Raw genomic sequence first — 21,233 nt, forward strand, 5'->3', positions numbered from 1 at the left:
AAGCCCAGTTTCTGCATTTCTGTAGAGGAACTCCTTTCACTGTACAGAATGGTTTTGTTTTGAATAGTTCCCGATGCACTTCCACTACACAGCGAATCAAGTATCTTGTAGGGGGGTTTATTCAGGTAAAACCTATGAAGAAGGACAGGGCTTTGAGAGCAGGGAGATGCGGCTGACACTCAGCAAACTCGCGCCCTGTTTGAAAGCCGCACCAGCAGGAGCTGGAGCAGACACGCATGGCACACGCAAGTAGCAAAACAGGCTCCCAGTCTGAAACAGGCTTCAGGATTCCCGTCCTGGATCTTCCTTTTCATATTACAGTGCCAAATGTTTTCTATCAGTATTGACTGCAGGCAGACCAGTTCAGCACCTGGACTCTTCTACTGTGAAGCCATGCTGTTGTGATGGATGTGGTATGTGGTTTAAAACCTCTATATTCAGTGTAGATAGTACCTATCCAGGCGTGTAAGCTGCCAACACCATAGGCACTAATGCAACCCCATACCATCAGAGATGCATGCTTTAGAGCTGTGTGCTGATAGGCTAAATGGTCCCTTTTCTCTTTAGTCCACATGAGACAGAGTCTCTGGTGTCCAAAAAGAATTTCAAATATTTATTCATCTGACCACAGAACAGTTTTCCATTTTGCCTCAGTCCATTTTAAATGAGCTTTGGCCTGAGGGCCTGAAGGTCATGAGCATCCAATATTGACCTTTGGCCTTGTCCCTTGTGCACGGAGATTTCTCTGAATCCCTGAATCTTTTGAGGAAATTATGTACATTTGATGGTGGGATTTTCAGTCTTGATAATTTTACATTAAAAACCTTTTTTTTTTTCTGAATGCTCATTTCATACCCAGTCATGTCACTGGCCTGTTGCCAATTAACCTAACAATTTTCAAAATGCTCCCCAGACTGTTTTTCATTAATTCCACTTAATTTCACCACCAGCCTTTGGTTGCCACATCTGTTCTTTTCTATAAAAATGTTCAAGAAATGGCCAAATGTCTCAGTCTCATGTCTTGCGTGTTCTTTTGTGAATAAAATATGGGTTTATGAGATTTGTAAATCATTGCATTCAGTTTTTATTTACATTTCACACATTGCCCCAACTTTTTTTTGAAATTGAGGCAACAGGTTATGCTAACATTGTACATCGAGCATACATTCCAGGGGAGGCTTAAGGATCAGACCTTGGTTGCGCTCAGCTTCTTTAGAAATTGTGGCATAAATTTCTCAGAAGCGTCAATCCTCCTTCTGTACAACTCATTTAAAAGAAGAATATTATTTTACTCTCAGAGGTCTTCTCATCATTGATGAGTCATTAGGAAGTTGGTACTTTGCCTGATAACATTCAAAATTTAGATATTTGCAATAACCATTTTAAGTAAAAAAAGAAATTTGGTTCCGGGATATGATATTTTGGGCTGCTGTGACACTCCTTCAAAAAGGCTTAAAAGTGTAACCTTGCAAAGCAGATGGATACGCCTGTTTCTGTGTTTCTCACTGGTGAATCCATCTTGCAAAGCTCCCATCTAAACAGTTTGGGCCCGGTTAGAAAGTGACAGGACCAATCAGGGTTAGGGTTAGGCAGTACTTTCAGGCGTGGCGGAGTCATGACGTAAGCAAGCAGCGACAAGCTGCAATTATGGCAGAAGACATTAGCGTGGATGCTGCTGTAGCTTCAGTTTTATCAGAACATGACGACATTCCTTTGTTTGAAGAAGAACAAAAAAACAGAAGTGAGTTGTTTTCTTTTCAAAAATGACAAAAGTTGTGTACTGACATGTCTACAGTCGCCATGGTTTACATTTTGCAGTTCTCTATAGAGTTCACTCTTCGATAGCAGCTGCGACATCACATGTTTTGTTGCTCTGATTGGCCCATTAAGATGTGACAGAGAGAATGTTCATCCAGTCACCCTCAGAGGTTTATTTCCAAAGCTCTGCCCTTTCCCAAACGCTGTCAATGGGAAGTTTTCCAGATGGATGTGTGAAGCACATCCATCTGGTGTATCAGGTTATTGAAATGGCCCAGTCACTAAAAAAAGTACACATTCAGCCCATGGATCACCTTCACCTTCACTTTCTGTTGATTTACATGTAAAATGAACCAGGTAGATTATGACTGGTGTACATGGCTTTTTGCTGTTAACCCTTGCATTCCTATTCAAACTGTGTCTCCAGTATGGAGAGCAGAGGCAGACCGAATCAGGAAGGCTCAGAGGAGAAGAAATAGGCAAGGATTCTGGTTGGAGATCTGTGGCAAAGACAGATGACAGATGTTACTATCAGAGGGGGCTTGATGGAGAGAAATGTCACAGCTTTCACCCTGAAAGAGAGGAATAATGGGAGATGACAGCGAGTTGGAGAGGGGGGAGGTAGAGAGGGATGAAAAGAAAAGCTGGGAGATAAGAGGGGCTCTAAGGGCACATATGGCAGCGGACATGGTTGATTTGAATATGTGTGTGGGGACAGAGACTGATGGATGTTTCTCTACACACCGTATACATTAGTTGTTGTATAAACTTAAAGAATGTGTAGTCGGCCTACTTTCCATGGGGATGAGCTGGATGACAGCCAGCAGAAAGGGTGCTGAGTGAGGACTGGCTACACGTGGGGCTCAGTGGGAGAGTGAGGATAGAAACACACACACACTGAGTGGACAGGAGGTTTAGGTCGTGTTTTATGCTGAATGGCTTTAAAACCCCCGTTGAGCGGCCTCTTTTCCATCAGGCTCTGCCAGCTGTCCGCGGCAACAATAAGTAACTCACCGCCATAAAGATTTGGCACCAGCTCCCACTTGATCTTACAGCCGTAAAAACGATGAAAAGCTGTCACTGTTAGTAGTTTGAGGTGGAGTCCTCTGAAGTGTTAACGTTTGGGAGAAATCTCAATGAATGATCACCCTGAAGTGGTCTTTTTCAACCGTCATCTTACAGCTTACAGTGCTCTACTGTTCCCTGCTTCCCACTTAAGCCTCATCTCCATACTCTACATCTGTGTGATTTAGTTAGTATGTTTTGGTTAGCCTCATCTGATCTACTAGAAGTCAGTGACACACATGCAACTATCGTCTTGAATTATCAGCTCTGAGTCTGCTTTGGAAAAACAGGAAGATACTAGATGAGGGAAAGATTGTTCTCAATGTTCACATGATGGCTGCTGCAGTTTCAAGATTGCCTGCAGAAACCACTTTCTCTTGGAAGGGTCAGATCACACTTTATAATCATTGGCAATTTTTAAAGGTAAAATGAATGTATTTAGAAAAATATTCAAAGAATTTTAAACAACAGGAATCCTTAGAGGCTCATTTTTAGATGGGCGTGGTTTTGCAGGATGTAGCAGTGCATGCTTAAGCCCTCTGACCATCATAGAAATAGTTTCTCATAAATTCAGGACTCTGCTGTGAAACCACATTAAAATGTTTGCATATTATTTTTTATATTATATATGATTTATTGTGCAAAGACTCTTAACCCCAAATTTCTTTCACTGCTGTGTGTATGGATGTGTATGGGATTATTTAATACTGATCGCCCCTCTACATAGCAGCCACTATCAGTATGCATGTGGGGTAAATGGATAAAAAGTGCTTTCAGTGGTCAGATGACTAGTAAAGTGCTGAAGAAGCTCAAGTCCATTTTATCATTTACCATTTAACCTCGGCTTTGGCACATTTTTCACTGACATTCACGCTCTTAGACCACAAAAAGTTAACTTCTTCGTTTCATATTGGCTATTATATCTATTTTAAATATCTCTGTGTGCTTCTATTAAAGGAAATATCTCCAAAGAAACATAGAAATGATATAAAGTCATGGTTCTTAATTGGTCTAGCCTCTGAACTGTTGGGCAATAAATCAGTTCTATCAATGACTGTGTTTACGTGGACTTGAGTATCTCGGTTTTTGTGGGTTTTTTGAGTATCCCAGTTTCTCTTTGCGCATGTATACATCTTCAGAAACCTGGATATTACAGTACCCTGATTTTGAGAAACCCAGTTTTGCTACCTGGAGAACTCCTAAAGAAAACGGGATACTGTGCCATGTATACGCTGTATCCCATTTTCTGACTGCTGTAGACTACCTGCGCAGGTGCAACTATGATTTCACTTCATTTAACTTCAGATACTTGTAAATACTGGGTCTGTTCGAAAAGTCCAAAAAATTACCTCCTAAGTCCTTTCCTATCTACTTTTCCTTAGCCCCGGTGAAACACGTCACTGGGTGAAGGAAAGGTAGGAGTAAGGGGATAGGAAAGGAGAACAACGGTGATTAGAGAATCCGACCACACTTTCCCTAGTTGGATGTTACGGATGTGATGTGTGTTATTTGTGTAAAAACTATAATCTAACATTGATGGACTACAAAATTTGCACCTACCACTGCAGTGTGTTGTGTGTGCAGTGCGTTCTGCCTGTTGTTATGAGCAGCGAATGAAACGGGAAAACCTTGGGGTGATAAATATGAGCTCATTAAGATTTTTATATTCTAAAGTCTCTTCAGGACGAGGAACTGCGACTGAACATCCAAATGGTAAATGGACTTAAGCTTGCAGAGCGCTTTTCTGACTATTCAGATCACTTTTACACTGCAGGTAAACCTTCCCATCACACTCTTCCTCTCCATGATGATCTGAATGTTGATCAAACATTCTGGGTGTGTTCGAATAGTCCCTTTTGCTTAGGAAAGTTCCTAACTGAGTGAGACGACCCGGAAGCATTTTAGTGTCGGCCATGATAAAGTCTGTTCGAATTCTCCAACTGAAAAGGAAAGGAACTTCATAACTTCCTTTATTATCTCCTTTAGCCTAGGAAACACTGAACCATCCTTTACCAAAGGAGAGATGAAAAGACGACCCACAATGCTTTGCGTAAACTTCATTTAAAGTGACGCACCTGTTGACTGCTCATCAGAACAAGTGAATAACATGACTGTAACTTTACTAGCCCCGATTTAAACCGTAAAATTCATTGTCAAACTTATAATCTATGTGATAAACAGAAGGGAGTAGGGATGAACAGAGGAATATTAGAGATGACAACTTAATCATTCAACTTATGATAACGATTTCATTTCTTCTCATTTCCATTTAATTCAAACAGTAAACTGATCAGTCGGTATTTTAAACTGTATTTGTTTTGCTATTTTGAAATATTAAAGTAAATTTGATAAATGTTTGTAATTCACAACCAATAAAAGCAATAAAGTCTGCATGTTGCTATATTGTGAATATTACCATCATAATTACGCCGGGAAGACGTGGTTTTTCCACTGAGTGGTGGATGCGAATGTTGTAGCCCATCAACATTAAATTGTAGTTTTTACACAAAAAACACGTCATGTCCGTAACATCTGCCTAGGGAAAGTGCAGTTGGATTCCTAAATCACCACAATTCTACTTTCCTATCCTCTTACTCCCACCTTTCCTTCACCCTGTGATGTTTATCGCCGGGGTTAAGGAAAAGTGGATAGGAAAGGACTTAATTTTTTGGACTTTTCGAACATAGCCAATGTTGTTTATCATTTTAGCCAAAATTATGCGGCTACATGCTAAACGTGATAATACCCTTGGATACTGAAAACTGCAATTTCTAAAGATGCTGGACTGCATTGGTTCTGTATTAAAATGGTAGCTACCGATACAATAAACAGCATTAATGTACACAGACTCTTAAGCAGTGGTTGTCAGCTGGGATGGGACCGAGAAGTGGGTAATGGAGCCCTTTTCAGTGGGTCATGAGTGTGTTCCTGAGAAAAGAATTGCACCAAAAAAATCAATGAAACATGTCACCTATTTTATACTGTATGAGGTCCAAACTGTGCTATTTTTTATTAAATAAATCTGATTGGTCAAAAAGAGTTGAAGTTTTTTATAGAGGGGTTGATGGTGGGCCCTGGGGCTCCAGGGAACCACTGCTCTAAAGTTGGCTGAAAATCTGCAGGAAGTCCAGCTGTGACCACAGTTGTAAAACGGCACAGGAGGAGCAGAACTCTAAATGTTTCTTTACACTGATCATGCACTTTTTTACAAAATCAAAATAATGTTTAAGTTTGCAATCAGAAGTGATGTCTACCATCATCTTATTTTGTGTAATTGCAAAGATTTGGTCTAGAGCAGGGGTTCTTAACCTTTTCAGCCTGCAACCCCAAAAATAAAGGTGTCAGAGACCAGGGACCCCCACTGTGCCTGAAGGTGGTTTAACAGCCATGCATAATCAAGAGTAGTCATGTAGAGACAAGGCTGTCTATAAGGGGGATACATGCGAAAGCCTTCTGGGGCCCAGCCAAACTGGGCACCCGTGGAGGTCTGCAAAACCATGTTCCATTGTTAAGTTAAGCTGTGGTATCCATATTTCATATTTAACCAGAAAAAATAAGCACTTTCATCAAAGAAACAAATATCTTTTTTTAATCATTTGTGTAGTAAAAAGCCTTCTAAAAAATGTAATTCCCTTTGTTAAAAAACAGGAATTAGGATGGTTTCAAAATTGCTAAAATGGATTGATAATAGCAAAAACTGGTGGAAAAGGTGGTGAAGTTGGATTTTAAAAGTAGCCAAAATGGGTTAGAAGTGGCAAAAATTAGATAAAAATGGCAAAAATCTGTTAAAGTGGCAAAAATGGACATAAATAGTTGTAAAAGGGAGTTAAAATTTGGCCAAAATGGCTTTAAATTGACAAAAAATTGGTGGACTTTGGTGAAATGGGATGAAAAATTGATATAAACTGGAAAAAATGGTTAACCGAGAAAGAAAAAATAGGCAAACATTGGCAGAAACTGGTTAAACTACCAAAATTGGGCATAACAAAGGGTGAAAGGTGATTAAAATAGGGAAAATCAGGTGTAAGAAGTGGTAAAAAGGGGCTAATAGGGGCAATAATGGGTCAACAGAGGCAACATTAAGCTTAAGAGGCAAGAATTGGCTTAGAAGTGGGAAAAACAGGCAGAAAAAGGTGGTGGAAAGAGTTTAAAACTGACAAAAATAGGTGTTAAATGGCAAAAATGTGTGAAATTTGTGAAAAAAAAGGTGAAAAGGGGTTAAAAAAAATGACAAAAATTGTGTAAAGTGGCAACGGTGTAATTTAAAAAACATTCGTTTTTTTAGGGTATCTGGAGACCTGCTCACAGTGTCTTGCGACCCCCAAGGGGGTCCCGACCCCTAGGTTGAGAACCACTGGTCTAGCGAACCTTTTCTAGGTGGCTGCTGAAGCCTGCTCAAAGCTGACATTTAAGTGTATGATTGTAGGAGTTCTGCAAATGCAAATTGTAATGAAGAATATGCATTTAACCTGTTAGGACCACTGCACTGCTTTAAAGGTAACCAGATACGTTTGTGGATTTTCCACAGGGGAATGGAGCAAAAGAAAATCTGTGGGGTCAACAGGCCATGTCTGCTGTGGAGTCCCATAGACCCTCACAAGAGGGTGTACAGGGATTGTCACCTCTGCTATCATAACACTCACAGACACTTGTATGCAGTATCAAATAGACCTCACACACAGATACACGAATACAAGATGCCGCACATGCTGTAGATAACAGTCTGCACACTGATGCAACAATGATGAAACAGATTTGAAGGTGATTGCAGAGGATAATTTGAGATCTACACAACGTAGCTGCACAGATGTGGCTGTGATAAACAACGTGCATAAGTGGCTGCCACTTCACATGTAGCTGTGCACGTATGCAGGGCTCTGCTTCCTATAGAAAGATGGCAGATTCAAGGAAGCAGAAGGAAAGCAAATGAGCAAAAGCTGAAGTGGGGCAAAATGGAAATGTGGTGTTTTTTTTCTCTCTTTAAGCTCCTGTCGAGGGCTCAGCACATTCATAAAGAATTTACCATCCGGCTATTTTTAGAACCTGCAGTGAGAACTCAAGACTGAACGAACGTTCAAGAGAGTGATGGTGGGGAGCCGTGCTCAGCTGAGATGTAGATTCATAGTCATAAACTTTCACTGCCATATTTAACAGGCATGTACAAAGTCCCAGGCATAACTTTATGCATGTTAGGTTGTGTGAAAATCTAAATAAAGCATGGCATTTGGAGTGGAAAAGAAGGATTTGCTTTTTAATATCTGCTTTTGTTTTGCTTCTTTGGATTCCCCTTTGTTGTGCCTTTAAAGAACAAATGTTCACAAAAAGGATTTCCTGTTAGATTTTTTGATCAAGATTTGAATGTCAGCAATGTTTTGCATAACAGGCTTGAGGCCATTCATTCACAAATGCAGTAAAGTGTTGCATAAAGAAGAGCTTTGTGAGCAGCTGTGGGTGTAGGCTCACATTGTGTAGGGGAGGCTGATAGGGCGTAATATAGTGTAAAGAGTGTATCATTCATACAGTCAAGACCACCCATGCCCTTTTGGTGGCATTGAGGAAATCCTCCAGGGTGTCTCAGCCTATTCAGCCCTCTATTCCTGCTGAACACACGCACATTCACAGTGTACGCTCTATTGAAGGAGTAAGGCCACAACTGGGGCAGATCACGGAGCAAGTGTACAAAAACACAAACAGACACTCACCGCAGAGGCTCCATTGTACATCACAGACAAGAGCTTTCTTTGTGATGGCCAGAAGAGCAACTGATGTGAAGATGTGGATATGATGGCGTCCACTGTTGCCCCTCTCTCTTTTTGACTAATAATATTTATAAAATAAATAAAATAGCAATTTAAGCCACCATGATGCAAATGTTGGTTTGTTGGCTGCCATTTTAAGCCTTGGGTTTGTTGTGTTTCCATTGTTGTTTGGAACCAGAGGTGACAATATTTAGAAAGTGACGCTGGAAAGAAGTTACCAAATTGTAGGGCTGAACGATTTGCATAAATAACATGATTGTGATTTTTTCCCCTGATATTGCAATTGTGATTGAATTTGTGATTATTCTAAGGTTCCTCAACTTATACAACAAATTCAAGCAATAAATCATTCTACATTCTAACCCACATTTAGTTAGGAACACTTGTGCATTTAACCATTTCATTGAAAAATGGATTATGCTCCCTGTGTTAGCCAGGCAGTTTGCTTTGATTTTCCAGGGTGCATGACTAGAAACCCGCATATGGATGGATGCATAAATTTCAATGTGTATTGAAAACAAAGAAATAATTTCAGGAGCAATTAATCCACAGTAGTATGAACCTGAATATGAGGGTGCAACAAGCTTTAAGCTTTATAGGAGGTGGCTGGGGTAGGGGAGGTGAAGCTGGCTATTCGCTGACTGCAGCTGGGGGTATGAACTAATGCTAAGCTACATCAATATTAGATAGAATGAACTAGTTATTTGTGTTTATATTACAAATTTGATACCCATTGCTTTATTGAAGGGGATTGTCATTTTTATGTCACTCATTTTGACTTAGGAAAACATACATAAAGCACTAAAAGGAGGGTTTTTGTAGACAATTTGGGAAAAAAAAGACACTTGAATGTTTTCATAATGTGTGTAAAATCTCTGCTGCTGCTGCTGCTGCAAAAATGAATGTATTAAACTGCTATTTTGACACATTTAAAGTTAACGAAATATTGCAACCTGTGCGTTTTGTAAATTGCAGCAGGCCGACTGCTTATACCTGAGATCTCATTCTTTTGGTCATTACCCATAGTTCATAACCATAGGTAAGGGTTGGGACATAGACTGACAGGTAAGTCAAGAGCTTTGCCTTTTGGCTCAGCTCTCTCTTCACCACAACGCACGATACAGTGCCTGCAAAACTACTGATGCTGCACCAATCTGCCTGCCAATCTTGCAGTCCATTCTACCCTCACTCGTGACCCTGAGATACTTGAACTCCTCCACTTGGGGCAAAGACTCAAAAAAAAAATCTCAGTGGTGGAGCAAGGCTTTTTTTCTGCTCTGAGATTGTCAAATTTAGATTTAAAATCTACAATTGTATCTAAAATCGTGTTTTTTATAAAGTACTTATGGTCTTTACAAAATAATTTTTTGAGAAAAGAAAAAACACATGCCAGTTTTCTAAGGATTTTCTCATTGACCCAACTGAAATGGATGTGGATTTTTGACAGCAATGTTTCACTTTTGTTCGTGTTGATTCTTGCAGGGACCACTGCTATACAATAAATGAAAACAATGCGACAGTACGCTACAGTATGATACAGTACATACTGAGTTTCATGCTGAATTTCTGCAGTTCTCTGTCTGCTTCATGATTACATTTAATTATTTACTGTTCATGAAAATATCATACATTGTGACGGTATACATGCTTGTTTAAGTGTACTGGGTGCAACTGAAAATAATTCTCAGTGACAACTGGGACAGCAAACAATATAGCCTCTATTATCTGTTCTATAAACTTCCCTCTTTCTTCTCTCTTTTCTAGATCATGCCCCCTAGATAGCAGCCTCGTCCACCTCTCCACTCCCCCTCCCTGCCCCTGACCCCTCCTTTACCTTCCTGGTCCAGTATCATCACTGCTACCTGAGTCACAGCAGCCACCCACCATGCCTCCCAGGAAGAGGACACGGCCGGGCCTGGGCTTCCTGTGCTGCTTCGGGAGCAGCGAGCCCCCAGAGATCAACCTAAAGGACAGCGTTCCTCTCCAGCTGCTGGAGTTCAGCGCCCCCATGCCACCTGCAGAGGAGCTGCATGCACGCTTTTCAGAACTAGTGGTGAGTAAATATGGAGACTGACTGTTGTTATCTTTTGTTTCAGTCTTAGCATGAATACGGTCCAGTTCTTTGCTGTTAAGAACGCTCTACTATGGAACAGTCTCCAAATTAGTCTGCAGAAATGGTGCCCATAAAGCAAAAACAAAACCTTGGAGTTTCTTCTTTTCCTTTGCCAGGCAGTCCAATTCATTTCTTGTTTTTGGTTTATTTTCTGGCCAATCATAATTAACAACAGAAATTGGAAGAGATCAGATCATGTGGAGACTGTGTTGATGGTTGAATGAGACCACACCCAAATCCCACAATCCCAAAATTCAGAAGCTCATCCTTTTCCACGACACACAGACCACCTTCACGCGACAGTTCCCACTGCTGTGCTTCACAGCTCTCTCTTGTTGGCAGAAGATGTTGGACTTAAGTATTGGCAGACTGGCATAGCTGTGTTGGCATGTGCCCATGATGTGGAGAGGGATCAGGGCACAGCTGTCAGGATGGAGGAGTCTGCTCTGGCTCTCAGCTGCCGTGCAGGCTGCTTCTGTCTGTGCTGGAGGAACAGAGCTTTGCTGTCTCTGTTTCTGTTTGCTCAGTTCCTGTCTCTTGGTCTGTTTTGGTCCTGTCTGTCTCCATCTCAGCGTCTCTCCACTTCAGATCTCTCTTTCCTCCTCTGTCTCCGTCTCCCTCTCCCAACAGTGTGCTCAGCAGCATGGCTGCAGGACAGCTTCTGGCACTGTTGAGTCTCAGTGTTGGGGAATGCTAAACTTCACTGCCTGCAGGATATTTCCCCCCGCCAACTTTTAAAATTCATTCAGAAGATTAAGTGAAATTCCATTTGTGATATCAAAGCAGATGTTTTCCCATTGGTGATCTTCTCCCCAGTTTCTCCAGCTGATTAACCTGATTTGACCCAACATTTGCTGTCCTGGCTCCCGTATAAACACTGCAGGACTGTGAACCTCAGGAGCTGCTCTTCAGCAGAATATACTCTTTTTGAAGAAAGTTACAAATTATGATTCTAGCACTCAAGGCAACATTTCTATCCCTGAAATAAAAAGACACACAACACTTTTAGCAGCATGCAGTATTATCTCATTTTATTGTAATAATCATAGGAGAGTTGTTTGAAGTTTTTGCTGCCTTTGTTCAAATCTAAACTGGCAAGCTGGAAATTGGGACCTGGGTCTTGTCTCCTCACTCATCACTGCTGATCCAGCTTTAACCTTTTCACCCCAGGGACGTAAACATCCAAGGGGGAATACAGGAGAAAGTTGTGGTCAAACTTAGTCATATGATTAAACTGCGTTATTATCTTTTTAACGCTTTAAGCGTTCCAGATTAATCCCAAGTGTTAACGCGTTTGCAGGCCTAATTGCTTTATAAAACACACTACTCAAGTGTTAAAAAAGAGCAAGAGAAATGAGCAGGAATTATACTACCTTTGTCTTCTAAAGCATGCATGTCTGCCCTGTGAATCACACCTCTCTGTTGTTAACTACTAGAGTAGTCAAATAGGTGAATTATTGAGATGGTGACTTGGATAATCAAAAGTCAAAGTAATTCACATCTATATTAATAGTCTAGTATTTTTTTTAGCCCTCCTGAGCATTGAAAATAAAATACAGACTGTATCTGAAAACTGCAAAGAGTGCTTGCTTTGCATCCCTGTCTCATCAAAAATTTAGGGTGCATATTTTCTAAAGCTGCCTATAGCTATGCTGAACATGCAACGTATGCAAAATCTCTCTTTTTAGTGCATCCACCTGCAGCACATCTGTCCCCGGCTGAGTTAGTCAAATCAGAACAAAAAGATGAGGTTTTTTTTCTTTGGTGGTTTTGTCTTCAGTTTTGAAACCCACCAAAATGAAAAAAAAACCTATGATTTTTCATAAAGTTTGTTTTGTTAGTTTCTAAGCAACTAAAATCTGATACTGGTAAGATGATGATGATAAAAGGGATTCTTGCATCGAACTAATGAGAGCATGCAGCATCACACTGACTCATGAGTTGCATCCCATACTTTTTAAATTGTCCATGCATTCTTCACCTCAGTCTGTTTCATGAGTCTTAGTTTGTCCCAGCAGAGATGCATGAAATGACCCCCAAAAAAAGACTGAACTCTGTTCCTACCAGCATTATGCTCTATTTATTTAACCTTTTAATTACTTGATTTGTATTTAATGATCACCTGATTGTGACATCTGTGTTTTATAAACAGAATTTTTTATAGAGTTGCATAAACTATGGAAATTATTTATTAGGTTTAGTTTTTAAGAAAATTATGAAACCGTATTCGATACTTCTGACACCCATTTACAGTCAGCCTTGCGCTAACTTCATTGACATGAAGATGGGTTTAAATGTGTCTCTACAATGATGTGAGCATATGCCGCTCTTAAACCTCTACATACTTTTAAGTAGGGCTGAACAATATGCAGAAATCATCTAATTGCGATTTGTTTTCCCCAATATTGCGATTGTGATTTAATGTGTGATTATTCTTAGGTCAATTTTATGTATTTTTTGACAAATTTAGGAAGTAAATAATTCCATAAATAAGACCATGTGCATTGAAAACAATGAAATTATTTCAGAAGCAATTAATCCCTAGTAGCATGAATCTGAATATGGGGGTGCAACAAGTTTTAAGCTATAAAGGAGGTGGCTGGGGTAGGGAAGGTGAAGCTGGCTAACATTTGAGGTATGACTTTCATGAAGTAACACTAGGCTTCATCAGTTTTATTTAGAATTAGCTAACTGTTTTTTCTCATATTGTAAATTTGATGTCATTTGCTTTGTTTAAGGACCTTCTCATTTTTATGTCACTCATTTTGATTAAGGAAAACATACATAAAACACAAAAAGGAGGATTTTTGTAAACCATTATGAAAAAATGACACTTGAATGTTTGCATAATGTGCATAAAATCTCTGCAAAAATTGATTTTTTAAACTGCTATTTTGACACATTTCAAGTTTAAGAAATATTGCAACCTCTAGGATTTGTCAATTGCAGCAGGCTATGTGATTTAATCTAATTTGCCATTAATTGCCCAGCCCCACTTTTCTGCATCGATAGTTCCTTTCCAGATGTGTAAGCTGCCCATTCCACAGACACTAATGTAACCCCATACCATCAGAGAAACAGGCTTTTCAACAGTGCTCTGATAACAAGCTGGATGGTCCCTCTCCTCTTTAGTCTGTAGGACACGCTGTCAATAGTTACCAAAAATAATTTTAAATTTTGACTCCTCATCTGACCACAGCACAATTTTCCAGTTGATCCATTTTAAATGAGCTTTGGCTTAGAGAAGATGGCAGCGTTTCAGGGTCCTGTTGGCCTTTTCCCTTGTCCCGAGAGATTTCTCCAGATTCTCTGAATTTTCTGACTGTATTATATACCGTCGATGGTGGGATATTTAAAGTCTTTGCAATTTGACATTGAGGATTATTTTTCTGAAATTGTTGCACAGCAGTTTTTGGCAGATAAGTGAACTTCTGCACAGCTTTACTTCTTAGAGACTCTGCCTCCCTAAAAATCCCCTTTTGTACCCAGGTACAAGTCTCTCATTTTCAACATCTGATATGTTGTTCATGTTCAGTTGTTAATAAAATATAGGACTATGAGAGTTGTAAATCATTGCATCTGATTTTATTTAAACTATTCACCCTCACATCCATTTCTTTGACCCAGCAGTTGACACACTGATGCAGAAGTCAAAGATCAATCACTCAGTCTTTTAATGCTAAGACACTGAGAGTTGATGTAAAGAGATGAGGAGCAATGCACGGAGCAAAAATAGAGAAGACATAACATTGCACGTTTCCAAGGCAACAGGAGATGGGGATGATTGTTATGAAAGCATTTTCCTGAGGAGGAGAATGAGACTCAGTGAAACCTCTGGAGTGGGAGCGACAGATCTGGGCCAAACGGAGGAGTAAACCACCTCCACGTGTCTTCATGCCCATAATGGGGTCCTCTGCTGTGACTAGAGACTGCACAGTGCACACTCAGCTCACACTGTTAGAAAAAGACTGGAGATCACTTGTCTCTAAAGTTTGTGTTTATTAGTTTTGGCCCCAAAAACTTCGCTGTAACTTGTGCCATGATTATTTTTTGGAGGCGTATGTGGAACTCATGATTTTTTATGTCTCTTTACTCGAGTTTTTGAAGACATTTCCTGACTTGACCTGTAAAGACTGAATAGATGGTGATGACAGAAGTATCTTCATTTTCTATAATTTAGCTAGTATTACACCCAAAAATTAACAAGCAATCATTGGTATCTCATTTCTAATCTGTCAGCTGTCAGCCTTTTACTTGAATGCATTATTTTTGAAGCTTTCAGAGCTAGACACATGCCTGTTAATCCATTCTTCAAAACTTTCCACATCTCCGGATGAAATCCTCCTTTACTTGGTGTAGGGCCTATGTCCACAGTGCTCATTTTCTGTACAAAGTCAATGCAATCCAACGTTTTCAGAGCTCAGCACCCTGAGCAGGTGCTGTGCCACGTATGGCGGCAACAACTGCACGCAAGCCTTTGCATTGATTACCAAAGAATCTTTCACATCGCTGTGGCCCACTATTTCTTGTTTGTTTTTATTCACATCTTAGGGTTTTAATAATGCTTTTAATGTGTAGCCTGACCTCTGCATTACCAAACTAAAACTGAGGAATAAGAGCAGCATATCCCTGGTTCCCTCAGGTTAACACTCCTCTGCCAAATGTTCAGCAGCTTTTCCCACAGAAAGCCTGCAGAATAAATCTGCTTCCTCGTCCAACATAAAACCATATGAAAGCATTCAGGGCCAGTAACGACCTTGACAAACTCATGCAAATGAACCTGGGAGTAATTGTCTCTGATTTGAACACATGAAGAAAACACCACATCAGAGGAGCTAATGGACCATATCAATTAAAGTTCACTTGCAGCTGGCTGCAGAATGTCTGCATAGGGAATGTGCAGCAGCTCTTGGTTCACATTTATGAATCTGGTGCATTTTTATACAGTTATTTTCCATCAGTGTTTCAAAGCTTGCATGCATAGTTGATATCTGGGCCATGTGTGAAGTTTGGCAGCACTTCAGCTACAATGAAAGCTTTATTTATGTTTGTCAAAGCAATTCCCTGCTAATAACACTTTGCAATCAGTGCTAAACTGCTCTCATTTTTCAGTAGATGAGGAGGGGCTCAGATCAATCATGCTGTTGCTGGGAGACTTGCATGTTTGGCTCTTTATTAACCAAGTGGGTCTTTCTTATTTCTTCAAAAATGGAACCCAAATTTGGGGTCGTTTGGGGACAACTGGGATGTCATTTACAAGTCCCAGCTGAAATACAAATACACCAAGCCCTGCAGACTGAAAAGAGAGCAGCAAACAGAAAAAGTCATTGCAACACGTTTGGAAACAGGAGGAGCTGCAGTGAAGTAGAATTAAATGTAGATTGTAGCTGCAGGGAAACAAATGTCTAAATAAGCCCCTGTCTGAAAACTGGCTGTTTCCTTGAAGCTCAACATTTGAAATACAAGTTGAGACAACCTCATACACTGCGGTCCACATTATTATGCAAATGTGATTTTAGTGTCATAAATGTTATTTTTTTTGTTTTTCATTAAAAGTCATAGATGGTATTGTGTCTCAGGGCTCTTTTGATCACTGAAATCAATCTCAGACACCTGTGATCATTAGTTTGCCAGGTAAGCCCAATCAAAGGAAATCTACTTAAGAAGGATGTTCTACATTATTAAGCAGGACATAGGTTTCAGCAATATGGGAAAGAAAAGGATCTCTGCTGCTCAAAAGCATCAAATAGTGCAATGCCTTGGACAAGGTATGAAAAAGTGAGGTATTTCATGAAAACTTAAGTGTGGTCATCGTACTGTGAAGAAATTTTTGGCTGATTCAGAGCACACGGTTCGTGCAGATAAAGGCATAATGAAGAAGGTTTCTGACAGACAAATTCATGGGATTAAGAGAGCAGCTGCTAAAATGCCATTACAAAGCAGCAAACAGGTATTTGAAGCTGCTGGTGCCCCTGGGGTCTTACCAACCTCAAGGTGTAGGATCCTCCAGAGGCTTGCAGTCGTGCATAAGTCTACTGTTCAGCCACCCCTAACCAATGCTCACAAGCAGAAACCGTTGCAGTGGGCCCAGAAATACATGAAGATTAATTTTCAAACAGTCTTGTTTACTGATGAGTGCCGTGCAACCGTGGATGGTCCAGATGGATGGAGTAGTGGATGGTTGGTGGATGGTCACCATGTCACAACAATGCTGTGACATAAGCAAGGAGGGGGCAGAGTCATGTTTTTGGCCAGAATCATGGGGAGAGAGCTGGTAGGCCCCTTTAGGGCCCCTGAAGGTGTGAAATTTACCTCGGCAAAGTATATAGAGTTTCTTACTCACCACATTTTTCCATGGTACAAAAAGAAGAACCGTGCCTTCCGTAGCAAAATTATCTTTATGCACCATCTCATGCTGCAGAGAATACCTCTGTGTCATTGGCTGCTATGGGCATGAAAGGAGAGAAACTCATGGTGTGGCCCCCATCCTCCCCTGACCTCAACCTTATTGAGAACCTTTGGAGCATCCTCAGAGTAAAGATCTATGAGAGTGGGAGGCAGTTCACATCAAAACAGCAGCTCTGGGAGTCTATTCTGACATGTTGCAAAGAAATTCAAGCAGAAACTCTCCAAAATGGATGCAAGAATTGTGAAGGTGATATCAGAGAAGGGGTCCTATGTTAACATGGAACTTGGCCTGTTAAGATGTTTTTGAAATAGCTTTGATTTCAGTAAATATGACCTCCTAATACTGCAAATTCAACAATTGACCATTTTCAGTTCTTTACAACCTCTACAATGTTCTGAAGCTGTTGTGCATAACAATTTGGAACTGTTCATTTTGAGTTTTTTTATCCAAAAAAAAAAAGATAGTTATCATTGGGAGGTTTGTTAAAAAAATCAGAATTATGCTCTAATGGCTGATGTCTTGAAAATTATACTGACTGTCATTTGCATTGACTATTTAGGAAAATCAGAGTAAAATATCATTTGCATAATAATTTGGAATGTGGTGTATTGACCTGCATTTGTCAGTCAAATCATTAGTGTTTTACTTTTTAGCTTCATGAAAACCAAAATTAAACATTGCGTGTTTTAAATATTAGAAAGCAAGACTAAATGGAGCCGAATGATTATCAGAAGACTCAGACTAAACCAAGAGGCACATCTGATCAAACTCGTGGGAACAATAGAAGTGGTAAATATCAAAAATCAGCATCTCTCCAAATCTGTATGAGTCGAGCTGCAGCTAACTTCATACTTTTAATAACCATTCCAGTATCTGGTCAAGCCTTCTCTGGTATCCATACACAGTATGTCATGTTGGATGACAAAGGATAAAATGTGCAGCTGTATATGGAGCCAAATTCTCTAAACTGAACCAGGTCTTCTGAGCCAACATCTGGCACATGGAGTGCTGGCAGACATCAGATTAGTGTGTTCTCTCTGATTTTCCCTCTGCCCTCTTTTTTTTTAGATCTGCTTTGTCTGTTTGTTTCTGTCGCTGTGTGTGAGCCTCATTCTTTCTCTCTTTCTGTCACATAATTTGGGACGGTTTTAATCCAGCTACTTGGGGAAATGGTCCAGCTGTCCAGTGTCAACGTTCATATTAGAGATGGTCTGATGTAGTTAGTTCCTTTTCTGTAAAGATTTTAGTACATGAACACATGGACTGATCAAATACAGTATGTAGATCAAAATCCAGTGGGATTAGAAAAGGAATATTTATTTTTGGTAGCTATGACGCAGGACTGGCTATTGTAAAAGACTTGGAGAGACAAAGAACAATGCTATTTGTATGTTGTCTTGATTTCTGTGTGATTTTGAAGTGTCGCTTGTGCTGAGCTTCAGAATTAGGTTTAGGATGTGTCAGGATCCCCTGGGTTTTAGGTAACACTAGTCTGAAATAAATGCACTTTTAGCCACATTTGAATTTAGCTGCTGAGGAACATCCCAATGGGAATCTTTGTACAAGACAGTCAAAATCAAGTAGATATTTTTCTAGAGTAAACGCTGATTCTGTCAGACCATGCTGATCCTGTACTAGAGGTGGTGTAGGATTACTTTTCGAGCAGTATTTTAACAACGTTCCCAGAGAGCAGAAATAGCAGAATTGGGTTTTCCAATTCAGAACCTCCACTTGTGTTTCCTGGAGAATTGTGCTCTTTTAAAACATAAATCCTCTGCTAATGTTCCCTCCAGTAATCCGGATGCGAACCAAAAATATGTTACATAACCAGAGAATGGAAATGTTCTCCACCCTCTAAGCCACTGGGAGTGTGTTTCCTCCACAGTGTACGCCCTGGGATGCTCCTTCCCTTTTGACTTGTCAAAGTACTGATTCCTCCTCTGTCTATGACACCGCTGTCTCTGACTGTTCTAAGCTAACCTTATCATGACGGAGGTGAAGCCTTGTTTGGACTGAGGGAGGTTAGCAGTAGCTACTGACCCTGACTCATCAAAGAGAAGACATTATGACTCGTCCAAATGCTGCAAAGTGGTGTGAGCCCTGTGGGTGTGGGTGATGTGGGGATCTGTGACTGGACATGAGGAGTGGTTACCCATTCTGACCAGATCCAAGAGGGAAATAGTCCTTGACCTTTTTTTCGGTTGTGGTAAATGATTCAGAGTCTGTCTTTGCCTTTTGGAGAAGAATGTCATGAGTTGTCAGTGCCTGCTGTAATACACTGTAGATTTGAGGAAGAACCAGAAATATAAACTATTTGCTATAAGTAAGCAATACTATACACTAGGGGTGTAATGGTACGGAAAAACTTGGGTTCGGTATGGTAATTACAGTGAAGAAGTAACAGATTTTTTTTTTTCACATTTTATTAAATTGTATTAAAATAAATAGGCTGAATAAATTACATTTAAGTTATTAATAATTCTGCAACCTCCTTCCAAAAGGTCTTCAGTTAATAAGAATATTAATAAATAAATACATGTTTTAATTACTAGGTTATTTTAATTGATATATTGACATATTTATACCCATTCTCTAATCATTAAAATTTCCCAGTCAACCTGAACGCATCATCATACAACCGTACGTTAGCTTGTTAAGTATGATAGTTAACATCTATTCTGCCAATTTCAACACAGACTTCAGCACTGGATTACTTTTTTAACCAATGGGACCTACTACAAAGTTTGGGAGAACTTTGCACAGCCCATCTTGGTGGATAAAGAGGTTAGAGCCGTGTGAAATTTGAGGATAACTTTACCTATGACGCAGCTGCAGACATGATGGAGTCCCCTCTCCCCCTCCTCTCAGACTGACAATTGAAGGTACCACATTTAGAATTTATTTGATTCACAAACCAGAGCACCATTGTTAGAATAAAAAGATCTTAAATCATGGGAAATTCATAACCTGCTGTTGAGATTTTTTGCTGTTCTTCCTCATTACAGTGATGTTCTTGTTTGAGTGGAGCCTTTTCAAATGCTTCGATTGGTCTGCTGGACGAGGTGCTGTCAGCGACACACCTGCTGAATAATGTCAGTGCTACTGTTGTTCTCTTTGTCCACTGTTGTATTTGACTGGGAAACAAAGTGTTCCTAAACAGGACACTTATATCTGGGAATATTCAGGCTGTTGCTGTCATTTTCTGTGGTTGTGGTTCTATGGTTACCTAATGGATACGGTACAGATACACGTACCTTTACACCTCTACTATACACTATATCAGCAACATTATATCAGTATAGTTGTTACCTGTTTCAGTCATGTCAGTCTGGGACTGAAAATGGCAAAAACACATGCAGACTTCCTGTCCTTCTCCTGGCACCATAACATCTTGCAGTGACACGGGAAAAGTTATTTATGCACCTTAGAAAAATTCTAGGGTCCTGATCTCCATGACCTCAATGGTGGGCACACACACATGTTTTCATGGTTATAGAACTACCCTTTGGCAAACTCTGGCACAGTAGCTTATTGTGTAATCTTTACTATTTTTTGTGCAATAACACCATGTCTCCTGCACTGTCAACTGGCTCGCTATTTGTAATAAGACAAATACACAAAACTTTTGCATTGAGACATCAGGACTTTAAAAATATTAGTATTTGCTTGATTTTTTTTTTTTTTTTTAGCTTGCATGTTAAGAAGTCAAGACCTCAGACTTCCTGTGCGACTGCCGCATCTCATGCACCTGATATCCACGTCTCTTGCACACAGTATCTAGAGCAGTGGTTCTCAACGTTGGGGTTGGGACCCCCATGGGGGTTGTGAGACATTGAGAGGGGGTCTCCAGATGCCCTAAACAATACTAAGAATATTTTTTAAATTACACTGTTGTCACTCCACATCAATTTGCCAAATTTTAACCCTTTTTTTTATAACTTTTTCCCCAACATTTTTGCCAATTTTAACACATTTTTTGCAACTTAACACCCATTTTTATACATTTTAAACCTTTTCCACCACTATTTTATTCCTGTTTTTGCCACATCTAAACCAATTATTGCCACTATTAACCCCTTTTGTATCACATTTTTGCCCATTTTAACCACATTTCACGATTGGATATGCT

General features: G+C 40.0%; 1 protein-coding gene across 3 annotated transcripts in view; it reads left to right on the top strand.

The window, feature by feature from the left end:
- daam2 (dishevelled associated activator of morphogenesis 2) overlaps nt 1–21,233 on the top strand; it is a 236,507-nt gene that overhangs the window by 85,121 nt on the left and 130,153 nt on the right. For all 3 annotated transcript variants that reach the window (XM_041812437.1, XM_041812436.1, XM_041812438.1), the window contains exon 2: nt 10,347–10,635. In XM_041812437.1, the coding sequence (XP_041668371.1) occupies nt 10,468–10,635 (168 nt within the window). In that variant the 5' untranslated portion in view covers nt 10,347–10,467. The remainder of the gene's footprint in view (nt 1–10,346; nt 10,636–21,233) is intronic.

The sequence above is a fragment of the Cheilinus undulatus genome, linkage group 18, assembly GCF_018320785.1.
Source record: "Cheilinus undulatus linkage group 18, ASM1832078v1, whole genome shotgun sequence".
Classification (NCBI taxonomy): Eukaryota; Metazoa; Chordata; class Actinopteri; order Labriformes; family Labridae; genus Cheilinus; species Cheilinus undulatus.